The following is a 19835-nucleotide window of genomic DNA, read 5'->3' as shown; positions in this document are numbered from 1 at the left end:
TTAAGCTTTTCATAAGATGGCTCTTTTCATAAAATGGCTGAAGCCTGCTTCAGATTCCTGCAAGCAGACTGACAATAGCTAACAAATCCCAATCCATTTTGGCTATGAAATCTCTCTTGAAGCACCTCGCCTTATAAAATTCTTTCTCAGAATGATACCTTTTGTGTTGTATCCTACAAGAGATATCACTCTGAAGAAGGGTTTATATCTAAGAAGAATTTCCAGGAACATCTTCTGATGTGAATAGTCACTGCAGTTATTTAGCATTTTTTTTAACTGAATGTTTCAGACAATACTTTCTGCATTTCAATGCCATTTGATCACACTATTTACAACACCTTTTTCTCTTCTCTACACCCATGTATTCTGCCAACTCAGGATAACCCTTTATGTTTCTGATGAAGTGGACTGTAGTCCACAAAACCTTATGCTATAATACATTTGTTAGTCTTCAGGGTGGTATAGGACTCTTTGTTGATTACCGCAATAAACTGTCGCCCTAGTACCTGTTCTGGGGTTCTTCCTCCTCCTTTCCCCTCTTTGGTGCTGCACCCCTTTTTTTCGTTCCCAAAATACAGAAGAAATAGCCAGTGATAATCTGAATAACCCATGCAACACAGAATAGAGGTGTGTTTGTTTATACTCCTCCCACTTAAACCCAAAATATGATTGGTAGTTTGGGGAACTGAAGAGGAAGTATTGGTGACAACACTGTTGAAGACTGTAAGGGCGCAATCCTATGGCAATGACTGTAAGCTCCCAAACTCGGAGGCCTGCCCTCGTCCTATGCAGGGTGAGAGGAGTGCCGGAGGCGATCTTCGTGACCCGTCCTCACCTGCATTTTTGCTAGATGCGCCTTTTTGCCTGTCTAGCGAAAGCATTATGAAGGGGGAGGGAAGGAAGGTGGAGAGGCCCCAGCAAAACACCCCCTTTCCCCTCTCTCCAAGGTTGTGCTCCCGACCTCAGAGAGACAGCTGGCACAGTTCTTTCCATTCCACCCACTTTTAAGGGGGAGAGGGCAACGGTTCGTGGACAACTTCCTTCATGGTTGGACCTCTGTCTCTAACCTCAGATTTGCGAAGCTGAAGTATCTTATGGCCCCTCAGGCGCTGTCTATGGGCCAAAGAATCACTCCCTAAAACTATTATCCAAATAATTTAGGCTGCAATCCTGTGCACAATTTAGCTGTCATTGATTGACCTCTGTGGATTTAAGGAGCATAACTATGTATGGTTTTTGCAGCCCTAGTATTTATTCAGCCCAAACTTCCATTGACATAAAGATAAAAACTCTAATTGTTTTAGCTGTTAATCTCCTTATGAAACTTAGTTTTAATTCATGATTCAGATCTTTATGTAAAAGTTAAACTGGTAATGAGCACTGGTTCTCTAAATTGCATATCGACTTTTATGTCTTTTCAGGAATTCACATGCAAAATCCCATCTTAAAGCAGATGCATGTTATAAACCTACAAAATATACCTGGCAGCAAATTTCCGACAATTTTGATGAGGATTGCAGCTTTCAGAAGGAAAAAGATGAACAGTTCTTTGAAGATGCAGAGTTATATAAAAAATACAGGTCAGATATTTATATTTTGTGCATGGTGAGCTGCTCCTTTTCTTTTGCATCTATGCTTTCATAGAAATTAGTGCTACAAAATTTAAATAATTATACACATTATAATTAAGTTAAAAGTGGAAAGTGGTTACAATTTTTTATAATAAAAAGTATGCTGTTTCTGATATAGATTTTTCCTTATGTCATACCCTTTCAGTACACGTTACAATGATTTTGTGCTTTACTGTGCCAGCAATTTGCTTGACACTGCCTATAATGCCAGGCTGTTGTGTATAATGCAGCCTGGATAAATCAGGTGCATGATACAAAAGTTTCAGTTCTACACTGACACACTGACCTGGTTCGCATGACATGACAATCCACCATCGGTTCTCAACCTCGTTTGTTTCAGGGTGGTTTGTTGGGACATCCACACCTGGTGTGGTTTCCTCAGCGTGGTTTGTTAACCATGCACAAGCCATCCTGAGAACCCATGGCTTGTTGTTGGGTTGTTCAGGGTGGGTTGTTTTCATAGTGGCTCGTCATGATGTGTGAACCTGGCACAATGGCTTGTGCATGGCTTGTCAGAAAGGGCTATAGAGCCACCTGACAAGAGCTTGACAGTAGTTACTGCCCTTTAGCGAATTTGTGCAAATCTCTCTGAAAGTTTTCAAAAAAAGTTAAGTTTGCGCAAATCTCCCCAAAAGTGGGAAAAAATAATGCTAAATATGCACAAATCTCCCCAAAGGTGAAAACAATAACATTCAATATGTGCAAATCTCCCCGAAGGTGAAAACAATTCTACAAAATAAACTCTACTCTGCTAATGAGCGCATTTGTGGAATAGGCTACTGAGGTGCCACAAAGGCCCATCCGATACGTGCCAGGATTGTCCGTTGGGAGTAATGTGGGTTAGCAAGCAAACAACAAACCATAGCTTATTTTCAGGGTGGCCTATCGTGACATGTGAACCGGCCCACTGTAAATTCTAATGCAAATAAGCCTTCTGAGTGGTCAAATTAGACATTCTCTAAGAAGATTGGGTTAGGCCCAAATCTGGTATTTTATTTCACCACCACTCTGTGCGGATACCATGTTAGGACACTTATGAAAGTGGATCCTATGGCAAATCCATTCGCCACCACACCCCCAAGGGTCAAATCCAGTACACTCAAGCAATATGTACCCATCCATAATCTCATTTTCTATTTCAGTTGTTCAGATTCCACAAAATATGATAATTAATGTGTGTGACCACACAAATGAATGGACAGGAAATGTGCCCCTCCCTTCAACTGAGATGGGGGTAATTGGGGCTGCTTTATGTTTAGCCCTCAGGCTCAGGTTCCCAGCACTCCTTTCGTAGTCTTCTAAGAGCTCTGCCGCTACCCAGGGTCTGAAAGCCACACAAATATTTCCTGAGAATGCTGACAATACAATATCATAGTATGGAAGGGAAGGCTGTTCATAGGATATAGCTTTGTGGAAAGGAGAAAAGGGGCAGGAAAACTGCATGAAAACTTAAAAGGAAGAGTCAAAACATCAGAAGTAATATGTGTTGAGTTCCATTGATTTTGCGTTTTACAAAATAGTTTGAGGAGGTCTTCATTATTCACTTACCATTTCACTGCTACATATCATTTATAATTTCTTTGCTCTGTTTGCTCTCTGTAACAATATGTACTAGCATGGCTATTTAAAAATCAAGCCAGGCTGAAGAGTCTTGCTGGGCTTCATTCAAATTTGTCTTTCTTATTTCCCAAGTTTCAAGTTAAGCACAGAGGAATATAATGCAGTCCAGATAAAAGTTGTGTTTACTCCCGAATACTGTCTAGAAAACTGTTTTATGTGACTCAATCAATAAACTCTATGTTTTCCTCCAAGACCTTTCTGCAGTTTCAATAGACCTCTTCTGCACCTTCATGTGTCCACCCACCCAATTCTCAACATCTGTGCCCAGCTTCTTTATATTCTGTTCTGTATTTTACTTCAGATGTTAAAAGCACAAGATATAGAAATAAACAAAGATTCTGCACAATGGTCTTGCTCTTTTTTGTTTTTTTTCCATGCAATGTGATGTTCACAGAGCAAACTAAATGCACTTTTATTGACTTCAGGTATCAACCTAAACTGACAGAAGAATTGCAGAAAGTCCATCATCAACAGTTTGAATTTAGAAATGGGAAGATTATCAACTGTAGCTTTCCAAATCTTGTTTTGGGTGTGGAGAATTCTGATCTGCATTCTGGCACTGAAGTGGTTTTGTTGGAAAAGAAGTGTGACGATATCAATCAACAGTGGATATGGAGACAGGATAGCAGGTGCACGTTCACTGGTAGACTCTCACAAGGATTACATTGCATTATTAGCACTCATATTTTTACCATCAGAGAGATTTCCAATCAGGCTAGACCAGTTTTCCATTTCACTTGTTGTTGAAGAGCAACATTGTGTGTTTCATCTTGCAGCTAGTTCTGAAGTTTCTGAGAAGGTCTCTAAATATGAATACATAGATAAGGGGATGAGAAAACAGCCAAAGTTATCATTTTTTCTATAAATCACCCTACATTTTAATCTTAAATATGCTACCTTTTCTGTGAAGCTTTTGGCAACCTCCCAATCCCTACAGGAAGTAAACGTAAGCACTTAAAAGTGCAAGAACCATCTATTCTTCCCTTCTTTACCCTTCTCTTTGTTTCCCTTACCTTTCTGCTATATCACACTATAAGCCCAGTGAAGTTCACACTAAACATGCTAGGTGAAATGGGATGAGGGTGAGCAAAAATGTATATGCAGAACCTTGTGTAAAGCCAGCTATTGTTGCTCAAAAATAAGAGCAACCTGAAAGCAAGCCATTCCATTAGCAGGTAATATTTATTTTACATAATTCTGTAATCTTTTGGCTTCTATCTGACTTTTCTGTTCCTAGGACATTTCATCTTGTGATTGACCCAAATCTAGTGCTAGCAGTATCAATGCCCAACATGCTGAATGGGTTTCCAAAGATTCCACTGGAAATAGAAGGGTGTCCTGTCAACCTTCAGGTAAAGCTGTTTGTGAAATCTGCTCTCATGGATCTGCTTAGGATCACCACCATGTGTGGTGAACTGGGCTTTTTACATCCTGCCAAGTGTGAAATATTTATACTTCAGAAAACCCTCACCATCATCCACCCCTGTGTGGTGAATACACTTGCTTACTTCCCTTATCTTCCACTACTACCAACAATTTCTAGTACAATCCCTTTTCCATCCCTGTAACAGAGTAGCTGGGTTAGGCTGCAGGCATGATATAGACAGACCAAGAAATTTACTTTAAAATTGAACCAAATATATTAACATTTATTTAAAATATATTTACAAGAAGAAAGCATTATTTTACAAATTGGATATTAAAATTATGTTTTGTTTAAGGCTTGCTTAAAAGTTACTGTATCTTTAAGAACATTTATATCCCCTTGAGCTAGTTCACTTCCCTAATACCATTACCCAATTGTTATTATTCTATGTCCTCCACAGTTAACACTCACACATTAGTTAATTCTGAAGACTTCCTTTTGGTCAGGGTCTTTCTGGTGACGATTCAGCACAGAAGAGGCATTTAAATCACCAGTCTCTGAAGACTGAACTCAAGTTTCCTGAGCTTAAGTGCTTGTAGCTGACTAAACTGGGCTTAAATTTTCTTGTAGGGCTGCTATAGAAAGTCTTTCCCTGCAAACCTTCTCAGCTTCTGCCTTCTGTGATTTCAGTTCACCTTCCCTTCTTCTCTTTTTCTGGGCAGCCACCATTTACTGCCACTCTGTTGTCCCCTCTGACCTTTCACAGCTCTCACCTCTGCTCCTGCTTCAGGTTTCCCTGGCTGTTTCCTCTTCTTCCAGCATCGATTGGCTTGCTCTTCTCCTTCAGGCTCTCCTCTGCCTTACTCCATCTGAGTGACTCCAGTTACTCTGACAGGGCTATTCCTGGCCCATTTATACTTTCCAGCCCACCCCTGTGCAAACTCCCTTGCCACCTGAGACTGCCACCATCGCTGCCACTGCATTGCACCCCTTCCCACCACGGCTGCATTGCACCCCCATCATGCAGGCCCCTTACCTTTGCTGTTGCCACAGCAGCTCTGTGAAGAGCCACACAGAAGAAGAAGCTGCGGAGCTCACATGAGAATTCACCTGGGCCTTGCAAGAGCTGGGCTAGTTCTTGTGAGAGCCCTGTAGTCACTTCATCTGGCCTCATGGCTCTCCATACAGCCAATGTGGTGGCAGCAGCAAAAGTAAGGATGGGGGCACACAATGAGGGAAATGGGGTGGATGGCTGTTCCAGAGAGACCCACCAGCTACTCTCTTGCTGTGGCAAATGCCATGGCAGGAGAGCAGCTGGCAGGGCAATGGGACAGCAGCAGCAGACCTTCCTGGCTGAGGCAGAGGGAAGCAGTGAATGGCGCAATTCACCACTCCTCACACTCCACCACCTGATGCGGGCTCCTCACCCTGCTTCATGAGTGGGCAGCCCTGTTTCAGCCAGAACCCTCCATCCAATCACACATTACATTCTTACCAGCTGATATTCTATTGGGGCATAATTAAACACCAATGAGTGGAGACAACATATTCTTCCTGGACAATCAGTGCTGACTCCCCCCCCCCTTATTATTCTGCTGTCCAGTATACAACTCCCCATGTCACAATGACATGACTGTAAACCTTCTCAAGGCCATAGATACTTCCTTTTACATAGCAACCATTTTAGCTCTGCTGCTTCCTGGCAGCCTTCCAACTGAAGGTCATGCTAACTATTTGTATGCCAAGTAATTCTAGGTCACAGAAAACGTTCACAGTTATAGATGTTCATAAGATTTTGACAAACTTTTACCTCAGGATTTACTGATCCTCACTTCTGTGTACACACACTAAAATGCAAAGAGATTGCCTTTGTGTTCAATATATGCAGGAAAGGCCACCTTTAATAAAGCCATGCCTTTTTTCTCTCTTTTGCACAGGTTCTCCTGTTCTACCAAATATGGCATGTTGTTTAATAGATCTAATGTAATTCCATGAAATGCATGATACTCCCACTGTTATAAAATATACATAGCACCATCAAATACATTTAAGCTGTTATCAGATATCCATAAAAGTCTAGGAAGTCCCAAAGCCTAGGAATGTTTTTCCGTATATATTGAAATGTTCCTTTTTAGTATGCAGTAGATACAACTCCAGTCATGTTTATCTGTACCTCATCAAGCAGTAAGGCAAAATTCATATAAACTGACAGCTAATAGTGCAGCTGATTTCCTATATTGGTGATTTATGAACAAGAGCACAGTACACAAGAACAGGCAGAGGAGAAAGTAAAGCTAGGAGGGAGCAGATGCCTGTTAGAGATGTTTCTGAGCTCTACTTCTACCTCTACTGGCAAGAACCAACCCACTACCTAATTCAGATTCCCTATTCTGCTCCTCTCTGATAGGTTGTGTGTCAAATTTAGTTATATCCCAAAGTTGCCTATATAGGCATGTGCAAGCACCGAGTCATTACTGACCCCTAGAGGGACGCCGCTTTCGCTGGCATTTTCATGGCAGACTATAGCGAGGTGGTTTGTCATTGCCTTCCCCAGTCGTGACTATCTTTCCCCCAGCAAGCTGGGTACTCATTTTACCAACCTTGGAAGGATGGAAGGCTAAGTCGACCTGAGCCGGCTACCTGGGACCCAGCTTCCGCTGGGATCGAACTCGGGTCATGGGGAGAGTTTCGGTGCAATACTGCCGCCTACCACTCTGCGCCACACGAGGTTCTCTATACAGGCATAGAGAGGGCTTAATTGCTTGGGATAGGTTAATCAGTTCCTCCAGCAAGGAGGGAAATGAAGAGGAAACGAGAGCCCAGGGACCGTACACAAATTGGTCCTGTTAATTGGCTTGGCCTGTAGACACTGTGGTTTGCATGTAAGTGAGACCCTTAGCTGAGCCAGGGAACTGTGCCAGTTGCTACCAAAACGTCTACTCTCTCAAAAAGCCAGACTTGTTCTATTGCTTTAAATGGTGCATAGTCTGACAGATATTTCACTGGCCCTAAGCATCTTGTGTGGCACAGCTGTGCAGCGGTAGTGGAGGAACCGTGTCAAGTGTTGACTGTCATGGCCTGGAGACAGAAGTCTCAACTCTTTGGCCAGAATAGAAAGCCTGCCAAATGCTGAACTTCATGCAGATTTATGGTGTCATTAATGGCAAGCTAATTTTTCTCCCCTTTCTTTTATATTTTAACTAGTCCTTACACATCGGCCAAGAAAAGTACTAGAGAAAAAATTATGGAAAATGCAGAGGGGAGAGCAAGTCTCCCCCAATTTCCTGTATATTCTTTAGTGCAAAGGTCTGCCAATGAATATGCAAAGCATTGCAAAGACTCTTACAACAGTATGTACAATACGATTAAATACTAATACGTTATGTTTGGGCAGAAATACAAAGAATGTAAAAATGGAGCTGCCAATCAGAAGTGGAATTACATAGAAACTACAAAGATTCTTAGTGCCTTTTACAGCACAATACTGGACCAAGAAATTACAGCAGCAAATTATGCTTCTATTTGCACATTTTCTGTGGCCAACACAGAGAAAATAGACCAACCAGTAAGTAATTGTTGTTTTGTCTGATAGAAAAGAAAATAAGTAACTCCATTAAATCAGAGGAGTGACTATGAAGAGGTGCCTACCTTGATGTATCTGCACATTTGTATCTAATAGAAATAGACATATCAAATATTTTACTTCCTGCTACCTGTGTAAGGCCAGAGAGAAGGCAGGAATGACACTTGGCCAAAATCACATGATTCATACAGTAGTAGGAATGGATCGATCAGTCTATTTCCAATCAGTGTCAGTTTTGCTTGTGTTCGTTCATAAATTTGTTCCATCCAGTTTCCACATTAATCTACGATTTTTTGGTGGTGATGAGAAATTCATACAGAAATTCATATTTAAATACATCCTTTTGAAGGTATTTCTAACAAAATGCACTTTTCTACATGCATTTTCTCTCAAAGTACACATTTCCGCATGTATTTTATCCTAAGATATGCATTTTTATATGCATTTTAATATATTTTTGGAGCTGAGAACTGTATTGCAAGGTTCAGAGGAGTGCAAAATCTGAAGAATAACAGCATTCCCATCCCTAACTTTTAGGTGCTACATTGCTTTTGTTTGCGAGCAGAGATGGGCCAAAGAAGAGTCAAACAACAAGGCGTGGGTTGAAAATTGGGCCACGTTTATTGAAAATATCTGCAAAGGGGTACCTAGGAAGGGCACCTGACTGTGCCAGCGACTAGCTGGCACTTCTTGGGCGAAAACACACCCAGCCTGAAGGATGGCGTCGACCTCGCCACCCTTCTGGACTGCCCCTTCTGGGGGTGGCAGACCTTCCCCTGTCACCCCCTCCTGGTGCTGCCCAAAGACCTGGGTGAGTGAGGAGGGTTGGTCTCCCAGGCAACCCTTATCCCCCCGCCGAGCCGCACAACCCGTTCAGGGGGCCTCAGGCATCACCGTCACCATAAGGTGCCTCTGCATGCACACCATCCTAATCTCTTTCTGCTTTTGCCTGTCCTAGCCACAAACTGAAAAGTGACCTATGAGAGATTGGACAATATTCACCTACTGGACGCACCCTAGCCCCAATAACAATGTGAAGTAGGCAAAAAGACACACAGTAAAAGGCCAATTGAACTGTGAGCCAAAGATTCCTACATGGCTCCCAAAAGGGCAACAGGTATCAACCCACACTGCTTAAGGGAGGGTGGGAGGGAGCCACGACAGCGAGAGAGGGAGGGAGGGAGGGAGCCACGACAGCGAGAGAGGGAGGGAGGGAGGGAGGGGCGCAGAGCTTAAGAGGGTTCTGCTGGCCCCTCCCTTGCCTGGTGGTGCCATGGAGGGGTATCCAATAGGAACCCATCCACGTCTTCTCACCCCACCCACCTGCAATGCCCCCCCGTTTTGCCAGACAAGCTGGCGCCGGGATTAGGGCATTTCTTTTACCAAACTGTTGGAAAGTTCTTCAAAAGTCTCACTGAAGTGAATAGGATCAGTGTGGTTACTATTCTGGCATGTAATGGGAAAGATTAGAAAGTTGTCCATCTTAATAAACTCTGATGCTCTTTGGATATTACAACAATAGCACAGGAGCACTTTTATCTGGGTTCATCCCACAGTGCTGTTTGTAACATTTGAAAATCTGCTATTATTATGTGGGTGCAGCCAATCATACAGATTCTCACTACCTTATTATCATCTCTGATCTCAGCCAGATTACACTTGCTGTCAAGGGAGTAGTCACTCATGCTATAGGTCTCATTCAAGTGAGATGGGCCTCTAAATGTTATAGCATGCTCCTGTAACATCTAAAGGGCACCTATCAGTTCCATAAATTTGTACTTTAAAAAAAAACCAAGTATCACATCAAATCAGAAATTTATAGATATGACACTAATATCAGCACAATTATATATACTTATTTAAAAAATCCAGATAGAGGAAATAGGACTAGAATGAGGAATATATTATTCAAATAGCTTGATGTTTAAATCTGACAAGTTTGGGGATTTTTTAACACATATAGAACAACAATTAACAACTGGACAATTGCCTTTTTCATTTTAAAGAAGTTCAACCATTATTTTTTATAGGGCTACTATTTTCTTTCACCATGTGGAAAGGAGAAAGTAATGATATGCTTATCTTGTGCAAGGACCATAAGAGGAAAGAAGGAACTGAAAAAGTTGCTCCCTGGTACTATGTTCTTCTGTGCCTCTGGTTCTGAGGAAGGCAATCATTTATCTATCTGGCCCTATAAGTGTCTTGATGTTAACAAGGTTTGTGGAAGTGTTACTTTTTTTAGTCACTCCCTACCAGATATACATTTAATTTAATGAGAAAACTAACGATGTTATATTTCTCTCTTAAATGCTTTGAAACACTGGAAATCTGTACTTAAAACTTCAAAATTAGAATGCAGTTAGATTCACAAATTTTCTTCTTGGGGTAGTGGTCCTACTAGCTTTAGGTTAATAAGGACCCCAGATAGTTGTGGCTGGTTTTGGTATTCATTGATTTCGGAAAGATATTCTACATATGCTTAAGGGTTCTCTCACCTGAAGTATTATTTTAAAGATTTCAGTGCTTACTCCTGGCATTGAAAGAAATTTCTGGAATTGAATTCTGGCTTGTATTAAATCCTGAGGGTGATCAAGACATTGTTTATCGGCTATAGGTTCCCATCTGTAAAATAGCAGCAATAGTGGTCTACCCAACAGAGATATTATGAATTAATTTTCCGTTTGCGTAAAGAAAAATTAAATGACACAAATTATCTTTAAAGATGAGTGTATTATAGTTTGTATTTAGAGTTGTATTTCTTGGGCAACTGTCATTCATAGTGTTCTCAATTCTGTGGTGCACTGTATGAAATGAAAAGAGTCTTTTCCCCAAAAGCTTATAATTCCATTAAAAGTCAACAAGATGGGATATGGTTGACAGTATGGACCTTGGCCCCTTCATGGATCACTCCCTTGTTGTGGCGAAGGGGTTTGCGTAACTCAGTGAAGCCATAAGCTATGCCATGCAGGGCCACCCAAGACAGACAGGTCATGGCGGAGAGTTCTGACAAAATATGGTCCACTGGAAAAGGAAATGGCAACCCAGTCCAGTATTCTGGCCAAGAAAACCCCATGGAATGTATCACAAGGCTAAAAGATATGACGCCGGAAGATGAGCCCCTCAGGTCGGAAGGTGTCCAATATACCACTGGGGAAGAGCAGAGGGAATTTCCAAGTAGCAACAGAAAGAGCGAAGCGGCTGGGCCAAAGCCGAAAGGACACTCAGCTGTGGATGTGTCTGGTGGTGAAAAGAAAATCCGATGCTGTAAAGAACAATATTGTTTAGGAACCTGGAATGTCAGATCAATGAATCAAGGTAAGTTGGAGGTAGTCAAACATGAGATGGCAAGATTGAACATCGACATCTTGGGAATCAGCGAACTAAAATGGACAAGCATGGGCGAATTTAATTCAGGTGACCATTATATGTACTACTGTGGGCAAGAATCCTTTAGAAGAAATGGAATAGCACTCATAGTCAACAAAAGGGTGGGAAAAGCAGTACTGGGGTACAATCTCAAAAATGACAGAATGATCTCAGTACGAATCCAAGGCAAACCATTCAACATCACAGTAATTCAAGTCTATGCCCCAGCCACTGATGCCGGAGAAGCTGAGGTTGATCGGTTCTATGAAGACCTACAACACCTTCTAGAACTAACACCAAAAAAAGATGTCCTTTTCATCATAGGGGATTGGAATGCTAAAGTAGGAAGTCAAGAAATCACTGGGATAACAGGCAAGCATTGCCTTGGTGTACAAAATGAAGCAGGACAAAGGCTAATAGAGTTCTGTCAAGAGAACATGCTGATCATAGCAAACACTCTTTTCCAACAGCACAAGAGGCGACTCAACACATGGACATCATCAGATGGTTAATATCGAAATCAGATTGATTATGTCCTTTGCAGCCAAAGATGGAGAAGCTCTATACAGTCAGTAAAAACAAGACCTGGATCTGACTGTGGCTCAGATCATGAGCTGCTTCTTGCAAAATTTCGGCTTAAATTGAAGAATGTACGGAAAACCACTAAACCATTCAGGTATGACCTAAATCATATCCCTTATGAATATACAGTGAGGGTGAGGAATAGATTTAAGGGATTAGATCTGATAGACAGAGTGCCTGAGGAACTATGGATGGGGGTCCGTAATATTGTTCAGGAGGCAGCAACTCAATCCATCCCAAAGAAAAAGAAATGCAAGAAAGCCAAGTGGCTGTCTGATGAGGCTTTACAAGTAGCTGAGGAAAGAAGGGAAGCAAAAAGCAAGGGAGAAAGGGGAAGATATATCCAACTGAATGCAGAGTTCCAGAGAATAGCAAGGAGAGACAAGAAGGCCTTCTTAAATGAACAATGAAAAGAAACTGAGGAAAACAATAGAATTGGAAAGACTAGAGATCTCTTCAAGAAGATCGGAGATCTCAAGGGAACGTTTTGTGCAAAGATGGGCATGATAAAGGACAAAGAAGGCAGGGACCTAACAGAAGCAGATGAGATTAAGAAGAGGTGGAAAGAATACACAGAAGAACTATACAGGAAAGATCTGAATGTCCCTGATAGCCATGATAGTGCGGTCACTGAACTTGAGCCGGACACAAGCCTTTGATTGTGTGGATCACAACAAACTGTGGCAAATTCTTAAAGAGATGGGAGTACCAGACCGCCTTACCTGTCTCCTGAGAAACCTGTATGAGGGTCAAGGAGCAACAGTAAGAACCAGACATGGAACAACCGATTGGTTCAAAATTGGGAAAGGAGTACGACAAAGCTGCATATTGTCGCCCTGCTTATTTAACTTATATGCAGAGTACATCGTGAGAACCGCCGGGTTAGATGAATCACAGGTCGGAATTAAGATTGCCGGGAGAATTATCAGCAACCTCAGATACGCAGACGATACCACCCTAATGGCAGAGAGCGAAGAGGATCTAAAGAGCCTCTTGTTGAGGGTGAAAGTGAAGAGTACAAAAGCTGGTTTGAAACTCAACATTAAAAAAAACGAAGATCATGGCATCTGGCCCCATCACTTCCTGGCATATGGAAGGGGAAGAAATGGAAGCAGTGACAGATTTTATTTTCTTGGGCTCCAAGATCACCACAGACGGTGACTGTAGCCATGAAATTAAAAGACTCTTGCTCCTTGTGAAGAAAGCTGTGGCAAACCTAGACAGCATAGTAAGAAGCAGAGACATCACCTTGCCGACAAAGGTCCGCATAATCAAAGCTATGGTTTTCCCAGTAGTAACGTATGGCTGTGAGAGCTGGACTATAAGGAAGGCTGAGCACCGAAGAATCGATGCTTTCGAACTGTGATGCTCGAGAAGTTTCTTACGAGACTCCTGGACTGCAAGGAGGTCAAATCAGTCAATCCTAAAGGAAATCAACCCTGAGTGCTCATTGGAAGGACAGATACTGAAGCTGAAGCTCCAATATTTTGGCCACCTAATGCGAAGAGAAAACTCCCTGGAAAAGACCCTGATGCTGGGAAAGATTGAAGGCAATAGGAGAAGGGGATGGCAGAAGATGAGATGGCTATATAGCATCACCGATGCAATGGATATGGACTTGAGTACACTCTGGGAGAGAGCGCAGGACAGGAAGGCCTGGCGTGCTATGGTCCATGGGGTCACGAAGAGTCAGACATGACTTGACGACTGAACAACAACAAATGGACCTTGGGGATGTAGATACTGATTGCCAGTACAGCAGATACAAACATAACACATCAAGCAGCTTTAATTATTGCAATAAGAAATGTAAGAAGAGGGTTGGAAAATAATATAGCTGTTGCAAGGTAGCAGAGGGGGATATTTATGTAGATATAAGTGGCAGAATAGCCAGTGGATGTTGCTGTGTCTGCAGTTTAATGTGGGAAAGAAGGGCTTGAAACACTAGTAAAATAGTCCATGAGCTATTTTCTTTTGTGAGGTGATATGTAACTATGAACTTAAATATGTGGGGAAATGAGCAACAAGCATTAGTTCAAGAGTTCCTGCCCAACAAAGGAGCAGCTCAATGCACATTCTGTTCTATTAAATGCATCTAGGAAGTGTCATCTATAAATTTATTTTCTATTGTGCTACTTACTGGATACATTCATCATAATGTTTGCTGTTATTTCACTAGTTTTACAGCAGTCCATCAATGTATGTGTGTACCCCCAAGGATTGTTAATCTCATCTTGTTTAAATATATTAGGCATAACTTTAACATTTTTGTAACAGTTCAATTTTGTGACCTCTGTAGCTTGCAACTCCATACAATGCATAGTGACATATGCAAGGAATATATTAACATCCTCCACATTCTCATAAAGAATAACATTTGAAATTGAAACAATGAGATAGCTTTTTTAAAAAATGACTTCAGTATGATTGTAATAGAAGCAAAGTCATGACTGACTCTTGTTCTATGTTATCTTAAAGACTGATTTATCTACCTCTGAAGCTGAATCCACTTTGCATTATTTAGAAGAAGTTCTAGCATCTTTGAGGACAGAAACCTCATTGCAAATCATCTCGGAAAAGATGTCTACAGCTGTAAACCAGAAAGCAGTGAAAATAATTGCATACAGAAATGGAGCTGGTTACCGAAATGGGCAACTAATTGTCGCTAGTACATTCCCTACGGTGAGTAGCACTCATCCAAAAAAATAATTGTAATGGAATTGACAATGACAGGCTGTGGGAACCAATGATACGAGATCAAAACGAACCAGAATCTCAGGCCTACTTTCCCCTGCTCTGTGAAAGTCATGTGTATGTTGTCAGGTCAGATCCAAAGCCTGTAAGAGCTTACTGTGGATCTGTTCTGGATCTGGCCCAAGAGAGGAGCATAGTGACAGGAGGACTCTTCTCACTGTGTGTGGGTATATATACATACAGTTAGGTAATAATTTCAAGGAATATTCACTTGTACCTCCCCCCCCCCCACTTCCCTGTTCAATGGGAAGGTTTAGGACAGCTTTATAGGGCCAGTTTCCCAGAGAAAGAGCCCTCGAGTTACTTTAATATATGTTTAATTACAAATATGCAGCGTGAGCAGCTAGTGAGCTAGCAGGCACATGCAGGCAGTACTTGTCCCAAAGCAGGATCAGTCCCCCAAAGCTGATAACTACACATTATGTTTGAGGTAACCATAACTATTTACCTCTCCCCTCATGGCTGGCAATAGAACAGGACAGTACCATGGAGAGCTCTGAGCATGCCGGGGCTAGAAGCCAGACACTGTTTACTTGGACTTCTAAAAGACTTCTGACAAAGTACCTCACCAAAGACTCCTGAGCAACTTAGCAGTCATGGAATAAGAGGAGATGTCCCTTATGGTTGAAGCATAGAAAGTGGAGAGTAGGAATAACTGGTAAATTCTCCCAACTGAGGGATGTCAACAGGGGGGTCCAACAGGGATCTGTATTGGGACCAAAGCTTTTCAACTTATTCATAAATGATCTGGAATTAGGAGGTGGCCACGTTTGCTGATGACACCAAATTATTCAGGGTGGTTAAAACAAAGTGTTTGTGAAGAATGTCAAAAGGATCTCTCCAAACTGAGGGAATGGGCATCAAAATGGCAAACACGGTTCAATGTAAGCAAGGGTAAAGTGATGCACAATGGGGCAAAAAATCCCAACTTCAAGTATATGCTTAGGGTTGTGGTAGACAGCTTGATAAAAATGTTGACCCAGTGTGTGGCTGCTGTGAAATAGGCAAATTCCATGTAAAGGAAAGGAATTAAATATAGAACTGCTGATATCATACTGCCCTTATACAAGTCTATGGTGTGACCACATCTAGAATACTGTATACAGTTCTGGTCACTGCACCTAAAAAAGAATGTCGTAGAGTTGGAAAAAAATGCAGAAAAGGGCAACTGAAATAATCAAAGGGCCAGATCAACTCTTCTATGAGGAAAGGCAGCAATATCTTGGACTGGTTAGCTTAGAGAAAATATGAGTGTGGGGAGACATGATAGAGGTGTACAAAATCATGCATGGTGTGGAGAAAGTGAATAGGGAGACATTTTTCTCCCTCTCTCATAGCATTAGAACACAGGTTCATCCCATGAAGCTGATTGGTGGGAGATGCAGGACAGATAAAAGGAAGTACTTCTTCACACAATGTATATTTAAACTACGGAATTCGCTACCAAAAGACGTATTGACAGCCACCAATTTGGATGGCTTTAAAAGGGGATTAGACAAATTAATAGAGGATAAGGCTCTCAATAGCTACTCATCCTGATGGCTATGTGCTTTGTCCAGTGTCAGAGGCAGTATACCTATGTATACCAGTTGCTGGGGAACTTGACTGGGAAGGTGCTATTGCACTCATGTCCTACTTACAGGTTTCCCACAGGCAGCTGGGTGGCCCTTGTGTGAACAGAATGCGGGACTAGATGGACCCTTGGTCTGATCTAGCATGGCTCTTCTTATGTTCTTAGGCTTGTACTTCCAACAAGGAGCATATCATGACTGACCCTTAAGCAGGGGGTTGGCTTCCTTTAGGCTGGTTAGCCCCACCTCCATACTGAGTAAGATCTGTCCTCTTAAAGGGGCTTGGTCTGTTTTAGCAGCCTCAGGCTGCAACAGCATGCAAGTGGCTGTGACGTGCTGGTATCCTCATGGCTAGAGTCCAAGGATGGCAATGCAACCTCCTATGGACACAGGGGGCAGGATTCTGGGGTGTTCCTGTGGAACTGGGCCCTCAGGAGGTGGAAGCCTCCTGACTCCTTTTTGTAAACTACTACTCTCCCTGAACAGGTAACTCAGGTGCCACCTCTTCTGAGGATGAGGGGTCAGGATCCTCTGAGGACCAGGGTTCGGAATCCTGGTCCTTAACAGGTTGAAATGGAAATCCCCCCCCCCCAATGGTACAAGTTGCCTTGGGAATGAAGCTGCGCTGCTGATACAGATAGCAGTTGGAGGGGCAATTTTTGTTGGGACTGCAGAGTGGAAGGAAAGTGTTAAACTCCCTTCTCCATGCCCTGTCTTCCAAATCCTGATCAGCCCCTGCAGCTGGTATTTGCAATTGTAAAAAACATTAACATAACTTGAACTTTACTGTCACATGTTCTTTGGCCCTGAATGTGCTTTCAGGCACACCAAGGTGGACAAATCCTGCAATTACAGTGCTACCCACTTTCTAAGAATCCAATGTGATGTAGTGATTAGAGTGATACACTGCGGCTAATCCCCACTCAGGTTCAAAACCACTCTCAGTCAGGAAGCTCCCTGCTTGACCCTGTACCAGTCACTATCTCTTAGCCTAATCTACCTTGTGGGCTTGTTGTAATAACAACATGGGGGGCAGTGGGATGAAGAACCAGGTACTCTGCCTTAGCCTCTTGGAGGAAAGGCAGGATCTAAATGTAATATATAGATAAAATAAATGAAGTAATCTGAGGATGGCAATATGATAAGAATTTTCATGGAATATTTCAAGTTAGTAGACTTAATTATATATTAACTTTTTCCCTACTTCAGCTGCTTTCTTTATGTACAAGACGACTTGAACTTAACAGGACAGCTTGTAGACTGTATGCTAGTGAGGGGACCTTAATCCTTACACTGCAGGATTTAGTCCTGTGTGCTGTAAATGATTATTTGAGAAAGCAGGAGTCAGAAGAAAGAGATGAAAGAGCAACTTTTATTCCCTGCCCTAACGAAAATGCATCTGTGTATCCCATGAAAGGTAAAATACCATCCTCAGCAAGTTCTCAATTAAATTTGTATTTAACTAGTATGTAGATTATCTGACTTCACAGAGCTAACCCCTTTTTGCAGTAAAGCTATAAGGAGCCTGTTTGCTGGTATGCTGCCAAGAAATATCTTGAAAATCTCTTGCTTTGTTTTCTATTTTCACAAAGAATAATGGCGCCTCATGGAGGAAAGATTAATGGTACTACAAATGTCTAATTTTTTGTTTTGTTTTAGAAGGCTTCTACAGGTTCTAATTACTTTAGTGATTTGCACAATACATCTTATCACGAATCTTTTAATGGACCAAAAATTATGCTTGACTTGCAAACATATGTTTTGAAAGCATATACATTTGGCATACATTTATGTAGAAGGTGAAAGTCAGTATGCTGCTGGCATACTTCAATATTTTGAGACTACATTTTCCTCTAATTTCACATGGAAATCACATTCACTTATTTTAGCTAAACAAAGGGGTTAAAGGCCATGAAATGCAAAAGGTACAGCTTGTGACATATCCATCAAAGATCAAATGAATACAAGCTGAGTACAGTTACAAATTCAAAAGAGCAGAGACTAGCAATAACAGCAGCCCCAATAAAGTCCAAAACAAATAGAATCAAATTGGTGATAAACTCCAGTTCTGCAGTTTCAAGCTGAATTCTCCCTTAGATGTTTTGTTGTAGAAGAATTGTGACTTTAGGTCAGCAGCTGAGTTTCCTGAGAGATTAAAATGTTCTCCCATTGGGATTTAGTCCATGACAGTTTATGTTACAATAATCCAAGGATGGGGAATGTGTTGCTGGCCCTCCAGATGTCATTGGACTGCAACTTTTGCTATGCTGCCTGGGGATTATGGCAGTTGCAATCCAAGCACATCTGGGGGGCCACACATTTCACAGCTCTGTCTGTTCATCTTTAAGGAGCCACAAGACTCTCTGTTGTTATTATTGTTGTTGTTTCAACATGGCTATTCTCTCTGGAATTTGTTAGCTAGTATTTGCAAAGCATGTGGGAGTCCCATTTTTCTTCATGAACTGGAAGAAATGGACACTTTGTAGCCATGCACTGTACAAAGAGAACATTTATTTCTTAAGTTTAAATTACGTTTTCCCTGTTAAAGGAATAGTAGATAAATGTACTGTTCCTGCTTTCCCCCCCAAGTAAGAGTATAAACGCATTTCTGAATTTTCTATCTCTTGTCAAGCATTGCCATCCTCATCCACTGTTGTACAGATCTATTTTTAAGAGCTCAGTTTTGTATTCATTTTGGATAGAGCTGTATATATTCAAAGATGTACATTTGATCATTATCTAAAAGTGAAACACGGCGAGCGGGGAGTTTTCCCATTTATCTTTTTCATGTTTTTAATATAGGGTTGGTTTATTTTTAGTGCTCTTTTTACTTGCCTATATTTCTCTTTTATGTATTTGTTTCCTATGTATTATTTTCTAATCTTTATCAAATGTACTTAGTAAAAAGCACTCATCTTATCTGCTTCATTCCCCTTTTCTTGCCTATTGATTTTCCAAGCAATATGCTAGCCCGCAAGAAGCTTCTCATTAAAAGTTTGCTGCTGCTTTGTATTAGGCATCCTTCAGCTACTTACAAAGTTTACAGATCCTTATCCCATCAGTTCAAAAATTTAAAGCAAGCTAGGAAAGGTTAAAAACCATTCTTAATCATCAGTTCAGCAAAGTAAAGCTTGGCAACTGCCCATCATTTCTTCTCCCCAGCACAAGAAAAGGCCAACACTTCTTTGAAACCTAGTAAATATAGCTGATGCCTATTGTATAAATAAACTCTTTATATTTATTTAATGAAGTGTCTGCTTCATAGAATGGATGAAAACCTCTGTTCACAACATATAGTGGGATGGTAAGGGCAAGGCTAAAGAGAGAACCTGCAGAAGCAACATTCAAATCTGAATGAGATA

At 41.5% G+C, this 19835-nt stretch overlaps 1 protein-coding gene across 1 annotated transcript in view; it reads left to right on the top strand.

The window, feature by feature from the left end:
• DCDC1 (doublecortin domain containing 1) overlaps positions 1-19835 on the top strand; it is a 465182-nt gene that overhangs the window by 424423 nt on the left and 20924 nt on the right. Inside the window, exons 27-33 of the mRNA XM_084852919.1 lie at positions 1422-1580; positions 3677-3880; positions 4489-4603; positions 8012-8182; positions 10231-10416; positions 14627-14830; positions 17683-17890. Of these exons, the coding sequence (XP_084709045.1) occupies positions 1422-1580; positions 3677-3880; positions 4489-4603; positions 8012-8182; positions 10231-10416; positions 14627-14830; positions 17683-17890 (1247 nt within the window). The remainder of the gene's footprint in view (positions 1-1421; positions 1581-3676; positions 3881-4488; positions 4604-8011; positions 8183-10230; positions 10417-14626; positions 14831-17682; positions 17891-19835) is intronic.

Source organism: Heloderma suspectum, chromosome 1 (assembly GCF_057233095.1).
Source record: "Heloderma suspectum isolate Gila_16-S chromosome 1, 16-S_ref, whole genome shotgun sequence".
Lineage (NCBI taxonomy): Eukaryota > Metazoa > Chordata > Lepidosauria > Squamata > Helodermatidae > Heloderma > Heloderma suspectum.
Note: the sequence above shows the minus strand (reverse complement) of the source record. Positions and strands in the feature narration are given on the sequence as shown.